Source organism: Copadichromis virginalis, linkage group LG23 (genome assembly GCF_057382275.1).
Source record: "Copadichromis virginalis isolate Kocher_CV1m ecotype Utaka linkage group LG23, C_Virginalis_male_GT1.1, whole genome shotgun sequence".
Taxonomy (NCBI): Eukaryota; Metazoa; Chordata; class Actinopteri; order Cichliformes; family Cichlidae; genus Copadichromis; species Copadichromis virginalis.
In genome coordinates, this window is record NC_140639.1 from 25,737,212 (window position 1) to 25,748,222 (window position 11,011).

Consider the following 11,011-nt stretch of genomic DNA (forward strand, 5'->3'; position numbering starts at 1 on the left):
AAGTCTCCAATTCAGTAATCCTGGCCTCCAGAGCTGCAAATATGCTACATTTGTTACAGATATCATTAATGCTAAAGGAGGCCGAGGAGTAACTAAACATCTGACACAATGAGCAAGAAAGTGCAGGAGGGACAGGTGAAGTAGCCATGGTGCTAACGAGTCGGCTACGAGCTAAGCTAAGCTAGCGAAACAGTACAGAGACAGTGAGTGAATACTTTGGCTATAAATTAGGTAGTGAGTACACAGAAAGTGTGCTTCGGATGAAGCACGTGAAGATTATACTATGATTATACTGGATCTGCTGTGGATCAGCACATCGCTATGTAACTGGCTGCTAGATTTCTTGACAGGAAGACAGCAGACAGTACGGGTCAGCAGCAACACCTCTAGCCCAAGAACACTGAATACGGGGGCTCCTCAAGCATGTGTGTTCAGCCCCCTTCTCTTCACTCTGCTGACCCACGACTGCACACCATCACACAGCTCCAGTCACACACAACTGTGGTAGGTCACATCAGCAACAATGATGAGATCTACTACAGGGGTGAAGTTAACCATCTGGCAGAGTGGTACAGCAGCAACAACCTGTCCCTGAATGTGGAGAAGACCAACAGCGACTCCACTTCCTCTGCAAACTGAGAAGCACAAGAGATTCAACCCCCATTATGAGCACCTTCTACAGAGGCACCATTGAGAGTATCCTCACCAGCTGCATCACTGTGTGGTATGACTCCTGCACTGGGTTCTGCAGGAAAAATGACAACGGGTAGTGAGAGCAGCCGAGAGCATTGTGGGGACCTCTCTTGCCTCCCTCCCCAGGAGATCTACTGCACCTGCCTCATCTGGAAGGTCCTCTCCATTACAGGTGACTCCACTCATCCCTCCAACAGCTTCTTCAGTTTGCTGCCATCAGGAAGGATACTGAAGAGCCTCCGGGCCAGAACACGCAGACTGAGAGACAGCTTCGTCCATCGGGTTGTCAGAATGCTGACCATCTCTGAATCGAGAAGGGGGGACCAAGGGTACATCTTTCACCATCTTACAATGCTGTGATTGTAGCCATTCCCCAACTCTCTGTGAATGGTACTCATGGCCATTGATCAGTAGGCTTTGATTAGTTGTCATTGATCAATGGTCATAAGAATTTGCATACTAACAATCATGGAACTAACCCCCCAGCACATTGTTCATTCAGTGGTGCTAGTTTCCTTCACTATGTACTGTTTATAAGGTTGGGGAAACATGCAGTCAGCTGAGACTGAAGAAGTCACTTGGATGAGTGACGAAACGTTTCTCCCACTGAAAATGTCCAGATGAACAGAATCAACCTTTTGGGATTTACTTGCCTGGATGATTAAGCACGCATCAAGACGTTATTGTATTAATATTATTAAAATGATAGTAGCACAAACAAAAATGTTTGCAGCACAAACCAGCACAAACGTAGCACAAATATTTGACATCAATTTTGTTTGATTCCATTAATGTGGGGGGGCTGGTTGACCTCTGATGACCTCTAGAAATTTTTAATAATATCTTTAAAATGATAGCGGTACAAACGAAAATTTTAGCAGCACAAACCAGCACAAACGTAGCACAAACGTTTGATACCACTTTTGTTGGATTTGAAGAAGGTGGGGGGGCCAACTTCACTCACATGAATAAGAACTGTTGACAGAAACTATGCTATGTGCACTTACTAGTTTTTCCAGTTGTCGGAAATCTCTGAACTGAGTGGCTGTTCAACTACCAAAAAAAAGCAAAAAGGAAACACTCCTCATTTTCATTTTCAAATTGCTCAACTACTGTTGCCTTGTCGGTATGTTCGGGTGTTTTACCTGAAGGATGAGTTAATTACTTCCCTGTGTCTTTGGGACAACAGGTCCTCACTGTCACTAGGTGTGATGCAGTCTCATCCATGTTAGGAACTCAAACAAGCAAGTGCAGGGGTGGGGTGGGGTGGAGGGGCCTTGAGCACCTGCCCCTTTCCTGATGGGTGTCCTTAGTGCCCTTTTTGATGAGGCAATTAAAAAAAAATTGTGTGTGCATGTGGAGTCCTTCCTGTGCAACAATCTAAGGAGCTTGGAAAGAAAAGCTTCAGGACTTCTTTAGGTTTCTTGAAGACGTTTCACCTCTTATCCGAGAAGATTCTTCAGTTCTAAGAGCAACTGGTGCAGAGTCCCAGATTTTAAGCCCTATGGGAGTGTCCCCAAGAGGGTCATGCGAGTGCTGTCACTGATCTTCGCATTTTATTATCTCATAACACTTATTTAATCAGATACCATCTGTCCTGTGGACGTGATAGTATGATGTGATTCCATATTAGATTCTTGATGAATGTGGGGAGTTGCTATTCTGCCTGGTTCTGTGTGTCCCTTTTTAACTTTGAGCACCCGCCCCTTCAAACATCTCTGCATGGCCCTGAACTCAAATAAATCAGACCGTGGACAAGACTATCAGGTAAAGAGAGAAGCTGAGCTGTCAGCTGGTCACCAACTAGAAGTGATTTGGTTCAGGATATGTGGGAGGATGCTGTACAGGCACAACAGGCCTAAAAGTCAGGCTGCCTATTTATTGGTTGATCTACATTCTAACCCACATTTGTTTTTTACATATTTGTCACATGTACATGTTTCAGATCATTAAAAAATAGACAAAGATAACTCAAGTAAATACAAAATGCAGTTTTTTTTCAATGATGATTTCATCAAGAGAAAAAGTTAGTATATTCATAGTCTATTCCTCCACATTGCAAGGATCCAATTGAAGTGGTTTAAGCAAGTCAAACTGCCAGACCAGGGGTACACTGGACAGATTACATTCCTGCCCTGACTTGGGAAAGCATCATTATCCCTGAGGTGGTGGATTATAGCCAGAAAAGATGGATATTGCACATAGTGGAGTTTGGATATTCTCATCATCTCTTTTGTGGGTCCAAACTTTGGGTGGTATGTGTGATTGTGAATTGTTGTCTGTCACTCTGTGGTAGCCCTGTGACAGACTGATGACCTGTCCAGGGTTTATCTCGCCTCTTGCCCTATGGTAGCTGAGATAGGCCCAAGGTGTGGGAGGAGTTCAGTGAGGCCATGGAACAAGACTGTTGTTAACCTGGAAGCGTGGGGATGACTTCAACTGAGGATACAACTATAAGGAATATTTCAAAGAGCTCGTCAATCCCTCTGGTATGGTTCCTGTAGACGAAGCAGAATGTGGAAACGAGAGGGCAAGTCATCCATTACTGGTAGCGAGGTAGTGAAACCTCAGTGTGAAGGTTTACTCTAAGCCATTGTTCAGCTTTGCTTCCAGATCCTTAACTCCTTAACTTAGGAGACACACCCTAACCCTAACCCTAACTTAGGATCCTTAACTTAGGAGATTTGCCAACTTGGTCCCACTCCCAAGTCACTGCTTACTGACTCTTGCATACCCTTCCTTCCCTCCCTTTAGCATAAATTTTATACATGCAGTTCACTTTTATTTTATTTTCAATGTGGAACCAACTACCCAAAATCACCAAAAATATATTTTTTGTGTTTTTATCAATTGACAATAAATGTTTGCATTGATGGACTTATATTTTGAAGCACATATCACGAAAGGCTACAATGCTTGTTGTTAGTTACAACTAATGGTGTACCTGTGTGATTAGTGTCTCTGTGCACTTCTTGTGAACACGCTTATTGTTGTTTTGCCTTATTTGGTCCACAATTTGTCTTGTTTTCCTCCAGTATCCAACTATAATCCAAAAAAAATAGTAGTTGCAAGAAAATTAACCCTCTTAGGTAGTTAAGAAAAAGAGCACAATAACTGGAGAATGGGGGAGTGTAACAGAGGGAGAAAAAGGAAGGGGTAGAAATAGGGTGAAAAGGGAAGTTGAAGAAAATACTAGAAGAGGAAGAGAGAATTGAAAGGTGATGTAAAAAGATGACACAAAGAAAAAATGTTAAAGAATTTAAAATGATAAGCTAAAGGAGGAAGAAAGAGAGAGGGAGGATCAGGAAGGACATTTCTCAGGGAGGAGGGGGTAAAAAGCGAAGGGGGAGGTACCTACAAATAGATCGACAAGCAGGTTCTGCTTCAGTTGCAGCTCTCACCAGGCTTTCTGTGAGCTCCAGCATTTCCTCCTAGAGTTCTTCAGCACACACTGCATCCTCTTACTGCCCAGGCTTTGCTTCCCACAAAGTCACTGAGTGCTCTTCTGCAAACATGGCGATGGAGAAGAAAGAGCTGCAGTTACTGAATAGCCTCTTTGCCACCTACATCAAGAAGGTCAATAATCAGGTGAATTATCAGGAGCACAATGAGTCCATCCATGGCATAGTTGAGGAGAAGATGAAGGAGCTGTTGAGCATGGCGCATGAAGAAGACAACGAGGAAATAATCAGGGAGCAGAAAACCTTAACATTGAGGTGGGAAGGGGCAAAAGGGGGCATTTGTGAGTCTTTATATTGATAATGTGATTATTATTATGTATACTGTTATTTTTTCACTGATAAATTCAAAACCTGTTTTGGATCCATAAACAGTCAACATCTTGCTGGAGATTAACTAGTATAGGCCTATTCTTACTTAACACTCACATGTAAAATAGTAAATGTAGAACTGTTTTTGACTTAAATAACTAAAACCGCAAATTATTTCCTGAGTTCTGTCTCGTGATATATCTCTCTCTCCTAACATGCCTTCCACCTCTCCTCTTCTTTTGTCTTTGGCCAAGAGCAGAATAGTTTCCACTGGCACTCTGTTGGCACACTGGAGGCCAGATCAGCAGTTCAATACAAAAATCACATTCTTGCTGTTTGATTTCACAAATATTTTGTGCCAGTGCCCTTCCTTATGCAACCCTTCCCATTTATCCAGAACCAGCACTAAGAGTACACTGGCTTGAATGAAACCAGTTGCTCATCAAAGGTTTTCTGTCTAAAACTCATCTGTGTATCTTACTGGCGTCCAGGTTGGAAGCTGAGAAAAAAAGAAGAGAAATTGCAGAAGACCAGTTAAATAGGATTATAAAGGTAATTTGTAATCTCCAATAATTTTATCTTTTTATTGTTATTAGCAGGGATGGACCCACTCAAACATTTTTTTTAAATATTAATTGGTTCATCTATAGTTTTCTGTTGTTTGATGAAATACTAAAACTGAAAAAGAAAAAAAATTGATAAATAATATAAAGCTGATCTTTGGTTCTGTTTAATCCTTTAATTACTTTGGTGTTGTATGGCAAACTATGGGTGATGTCTTTGTCAGCAAAAAGGCTGTAAACAGCCAAAAAACAGGACAAAGCTCAAAATTCATACCCTCTTTGTTTGTAATTTAATGCCACATTTTTCAAAGCCATCCTATGGACTTCATTTGTTTGGCCTGTAATTTGGTCCCTGGGTCATATTCTTGACACCACAGTTTTACAGGAATTGGAGTAGCAAAATGGAGAGTTGTTTAAAATATGTATGCTTTTTTTAAACTATTATAATGTTAGACTGCATGATGTAATGATATTTCATTAAAATAAATGCTTTTAATTTTGCAGGAGAAGGTTAAAGCTGAGCTGGACTGTGAGTTTCAGAAGAAACGCACTGGACTGCTGGAGCAGGAGATTCAGTTCTTGAAGGAGATCTATGAAGAGGTTCACTCCTCCTTTTCTTCTTATTTTTTATGCTATATTCAGGATGATGTGTGTTTTTATACAATCTCTTCACAGATAAAAGACTGAAGTTCTCAGTTACAGCACTGTGCTGGTTCACTCCCATGGCTTACTAGGACAGAACAGAACATTAGCTATTATTAAGTGTATTAAACCCATCACATCTATGAATTGTAGGTAGATTTGTTCTAGCCTTCATCAAGAGCTGCCAAAGAGAACCATGAGAGGGTTTATTCTACTCTAAGGCTGGATATTAAGATGGCAAATTTATGTATTTTTGTAATTTAGCGCACTTAGAAATATCATTTTAAAGAACCTGACACAGTGATTAAAATTTGTTCTAAGTATGGTTTCAGTAATGGTTCTGATGCATTTAGTTGTTACCAGCTGTTAACAATGTTAACAGAGGTTAATCAATTAATGTGATGTGTACAGACAACAGCTCATATAGATAAATCCTAACTCTAAGCCTCTGTTTATCTTCACCTGTCTCCTCTTCTCCTGTAGAAGATCAATGAGCTGCAGAGTCAGAACCAGACTGAGACCGATAATAACAATTCAGACCTGATGGAAACACTGGAAAAGATCAGGGAGCGTGTTAAGAGGATCAGTCTTGAAAAACACCAGTCAAAGGTTGGAGATATGTTATCATTATTAACTGCTGTGGTAAAGATAAATTCTGCTACCCAAGAGCCTGAATTGAACTGTTTTTTATATAAATAAAAACATTAACCTTTGAACCTGGCATGATAAAACAGATGCAGAATATAGAGTCAGAGTTTGGGAGAATGAAAGACAATATGACGAAACTGATGAACAACCTAAAAGGATATGAGCAAAGACTCAACAACAGCACGGATCTGGAGGCTGATATTGAACATTACGCAAAGTTGCTGGAAAAAATGAAAGAAAGGTGATGTTTTCAATTGTATTCAATAAGTTGACAGATTTTATTATCTGCTACATTGCTTCATCTTATAATTGTTGTTAAATTCAAGTGCTGTAATCATGGCTGGAGTACCTACCATTAAAGTTGTTGCTTTTAATCATTTACCTGGATGAAATCCAATCATTCTGGTTAAAGATTTTATATCTATGGATAGATAGAGCTGTGGCTACAATGTAGCTTGCCATCACCAGTGTGTGAATGTGTGTGTGAATGGGTGGATGACTGGATGTGTAAAGCGCTTTGGGGTCCTTAGGGACTAGAAAAGCGCTATACAAATACAGGCCATTTACCATTTTACCATCACATTATTATATTATTTATTAAATTATTTTTCAACGTTTTTCTTTTTGTCTTCACAGGATTAATACAGGGAAAAATGTGGATTCAGATGAAGGTAAGAACAAAGGTGTGAAGACTCTTTAACCAGCATACAAACCTCAATTTGTGTGAAATCACACTGTATTCACACTGAGTCAAATACACATAACTTACTGTTTAAATATAGATTTTTGTCCATCAAAAATCAAGTCCATCTGGAGATAAGCATAAACATACCAAAATAAAACATTAAGAAGGGCTGACTGAGCATACGATCAGATAATTGTGAAACTCTCAAACTCTGTACTGTCTGCTTAATAACAAGTATGATTCAGTGCAGAGGTCTATTAACGCATAGTGAGTGAGAAAGGTGACTGAAGAAGAATAGTCAATACATCATGGGAATCCGCCAATCATTAACATACATATCTAATTGCCATCACATCAGACGAAAATGTAGCTGTATAAACTTCAAGTATCTGCTTAATTTATCAAGACATCACATATTTGCAAAAGTGCTCCTCTGTGAAGAGGTAGTAGTTTATTTCATTGCAACCTGTAATACAAAAGGTTTGAAGTGTGAAATAAACTGCAATGGAGTTTGGTTGGGGGGGGTGGTTCTTTTAAAACAAAGAGGGGCTAGCTCTTTAACTCCAGCCGATAAGACCATTTCCCACACCCATAAACATAAACTACTCTACACTCTTTTTATACTGCTGGCACTTTACTCGCTTACAGTTATTTACTCACCTTTCAGTGACTTTAATTTTAAAACTGTGTATATACTGTATATTCAGTGTATTTATTATCTCACTCTTACTGCCTGTTTATGCCCTGTCCGTATCTTCAACGTCATGGTGCTCTGTTGTATGTTAGTTGGCCCTTGGGGATAAATAAAGACTTTCTGATTCTGAAAACAAAGTTTGGGAACTACTGATGTAACTGAAAATAACAAGAACATGAAGGAAGCTGTGGTGTTTATAGCAGTGATTGAAAGGACTGTTGCATTGTTGAGCAGAAATGACGTTCCATCTTGTATTCACCTCCACCCTCCATCCTGTATTCACCCTGTTTACAACTGGCTCACAAGTACTGTTTGCAGCTACCACTAGATGGTGCTAGGGTGCATGCAAAGTTAAACACTCCGATTCCATTGCAGACTCAAATCCGGACAGTGGTTCCAGTGACAATGGGGTAAAATACTATTAATTTTATCTATTCATGTTTTTATTTCTTTGTGAAGTTTCGTGCGTGTGTGTGTGTGTGTGTGTGTGTGTGTGTGTGTGTGTGTTGTTTATGTTTTGAAATTTTCTTTCTTAAGAATCCTGACAGGTCGTTTTGTTTTAGAAAATGTAGGAAAAGAAATTCATCATCAAACAAATGGTACAGTTCTTAGGTCTTCGTTTCAAAGTGAATTATAAGAAGAGGAAGAATTAAAGCAGCTTTTTTCATGGCTCAGTGACACCAGACTATGAAAAATAAGTAGTTGTCTGGTGATTATGTTGAAAAGTGCTTTTTGCATTCAGCTACTGATTGCAAGTAGTTATAGCAACCAGGCAACCTGTCTCCAAAAACCTGCAGCCAGCCTCTGACTGCACTCTCAGACAAGACTGCAACATGCTGATATCAGTCTGAATCAGTCCACACTGATGAACACAAAAGAGGACTCAACTCAGCTGGTTGTATACGGGTTATATTCCTACATAAAAGCAAGGCTGCAGAGCGAGCAACTTTGTCATTTTGCAGTTAAATCACTGTCCAACAGCAACTATTAACATTATTTTCTGTGTTTCTGTTTGAAATCTGTGATATTGTGAATTGACTCTAAATCTAAATAGTTAATGTGAACATCTGTGTTTGCAGACAAAAACAGATTGTAGGTAATTATTACCTTAACCTGGTCAAATTACAGACTGACTCAGTCTTACTGCCCTTTTATGTTAGTTGATCTAACCGACAGTGAGTGGTTGCACACCTGCTCCCCATCTTTAAAGCAACCAATTCAAAGCCCACAAGATTACAAGTTCATTGCACATGCTAACAATAATTTTGCTCTATAGCCACTGTTTTTATTTTATTTTATTGTGACTATAGTATCAAACAGAGTATGAACTGATGGGCAGCAAAAGTTCCCAAACAAGATAAAAAAGGATTATTTTGATCCGTGAATTAGGTAAAGCTAGTCTGTGGAGCTGGATTTGAAAATAAAAATTATGAGCAAATGGCAAAAATTGTGTATGCATGACCAGATACAGCCGATCGATCCTTCCACCCCATTGGCCCATATTTATCATCTGTGTGACAATTTTCAAGATTATCTCAACCTGTTCAAAATATTTTGATATTAATGATGATTCAGTTTTAGTCACTTCAGTGTTTCTCACAATTCACTCATTTTTTTAAAGGCTCAGAAATTGAAGTCTTTAAGTTTAAGCTTGGACCACTTTTTTTTTAGTGATTTTTGATGGCCCCCAGTGGCAAAATGAAACAGCAAATTTCTTTCAGAAGCAGCCCTTTTTTCTTATTTTTGAAAATGTTGCCAAAATAAGTGGCAGAATGCCCCCAGCCCTTTACCTGATTTCAGTCACCTTTAGAGGTAGATGGTAGTTTGACCTCTGACCTCAGTTGTCAGCCTTTAAAATTACAACTTCACTCGCCTCTGTGATGCCTTGTGATCCACACGTAGCGACCATTGGGAACACGCTACACCAGCAGCTTTAAAGTTTTGTTACAAGATAAAATTTCTATTTTTTTCTGGATAAATATAAAAACTACTTTAATCTTTCTGTCAGTGCTGTTGTAGTTTCTATGTGTTTAGGGCAGAGCCTTTACTCGCTTTCAGATAGCTAACAAGCATTCAGACAGAGAAGCCATCTGATAAAAATCTGATATAGTCGGTTTAATCTTTCTAATGTTTTTCTCCTACAGGACGAATCAGAGTAAATCCAGTCATCAATATAACAGCAGAAAATATGACAACTGGCAGGAGAGAAGAAGAATAATTTAAAAAACAAAACAAAACACTAATCTGTCTTTTCTTGGTGGTATAATTGTAAAGCTGTGCTTCTAAACTTATTTGATCATTGAGTGGTGGGACTTTTTCAGTAGGCCAACCATGCACTAACATGAACTTGTGTTAACTTTTAATTGATTGATAGAAGAACATTTTATGGGATAGGACAGTTTGGGTCACTCTGTCAGTGAAGAAGTCGATGAGAGTGACAGTGATGACCCCAAAATCTGATCTGAGCAGCAGTTAGGGGGTCAGGGGTCAGTTAAGGGTCAGACATATGTGCTGTGTGTGGAAAAGCAATAGCTGTTTATTGTTAATGTGAATGATAGCGTATATGTGCGTGTGTGTGTCAAGAGCTCGGAGAGGACTTCATGATAACCTCATGTAAAGTATCAGCATGCAAAGGTCCTTCGAGAATCAAATGACAGAAATGTAGCATCCACTTCTGATTCAATGTCAGACATACAGAGACATACAATCTCACACGCAGACTCACCTATGTATGTATGAGCACACACATTTGTTTGGTTGTTGGATTAAAAGCTTATATGAAGATTAAATTGGTGTTTTTTCCAATTAAAATAAAATGTTTCAAATAATTTGTTCGCCTAAATCTCCATGAGCATTCACACTGGAAAATGTTGTATTCCCTGACTGGTTGACAAGTGGTTGCTGATAGTTGCTGGCTGGAATTGGGCTAAACTGGTCATGAAGAAAATGCTACACCAACAATTCCATGTAATTGCTTTGATTACTAGCAGACTGCTGCGGTCAGCTCTCGTTTGCATGGATCATTGTGACTTGTCTGCAGACACTCGCTCTGTAGTTTTCACTCTGTAGTGAAACCTGAAGTGTTTGCAGACAGGTTACAGTCTTCCACACAAACGCCTGGCAACCTGCTAGCAATCCAAGCAATCAGGAGGACTTCAGTGCAATCAGAAGTGCTGGTCTGTTACCATTTTATACTACTAACTAACTGCCAGGAACTTGCCCCAACAAATTACCAAATGGTCTTGGAATACCAGTTGGAATTTTCCTAGCAAGTGGTCACTGACCAGGTGACTGGCTTTAGCAACTGATTTCACAG

The 11,011-nt window shown here is 39.5% G+C and overlaps 1 protein-coding gene across 1 annotated transcript; it reads left to right on the forward strand.

The window, feature by feature from the left end:
- Positions 1 to 4,056: 4,056 nt before the first annotated feature.
- On the forward strand, positions 4,057 to 10,500 carry LOC146681021 (low molecular weight neuronal intermediate filament-like). The gene is made up of 8 exons (XM_085449464.1): positions 4,057 to 4,409; positions 4,955 to 5,015; positions 5,531 to 5,626; positions 6,152 to 6,277; positions 6,403 to 6,557; positions 6,953 to 6,987; positions 8,071 to 8,105; positions 9,840 to 10,500. The coding sequence occupies exons 1-8, from the start codon at positions 4,207 to 4,209 to the stop codon at positions 9,852 to 9,854; spliced, it is 726 nt and encodes a 241-aa protein (XP_085305590.1). The 5' UTR covers positions 4,057 to 4,206; the 3' UTR covers positions 9,855 to 10,500.
- The last annotated feature ends 511 nt before the right edge of the window (positions 10,501 to 11,011 follow it).

Coding starts and splice junctions, on each gene's coding strand:
- LOC146681021 (XM_085449464.1), top strand. CDS start 4,207: ATGGCGATGGAGAAGAAAGAGCTGCAGTTACTGAATAGCCTCTTTGCC. Junction 6,278..6,402: donor TTGAAAAACACCAGTCAAAG/GTTGGAGATATG, acceptor ATGATAAAACAG/ATGCAGAATATAGAGTCAGA. Junction 6,988..8,070: donor AAATGTGGATTCAGATGAAG/GTAAGAACAAAG, acceptor ATTCCATTGCAG/ACTCAAATCCGGACAGTGGT.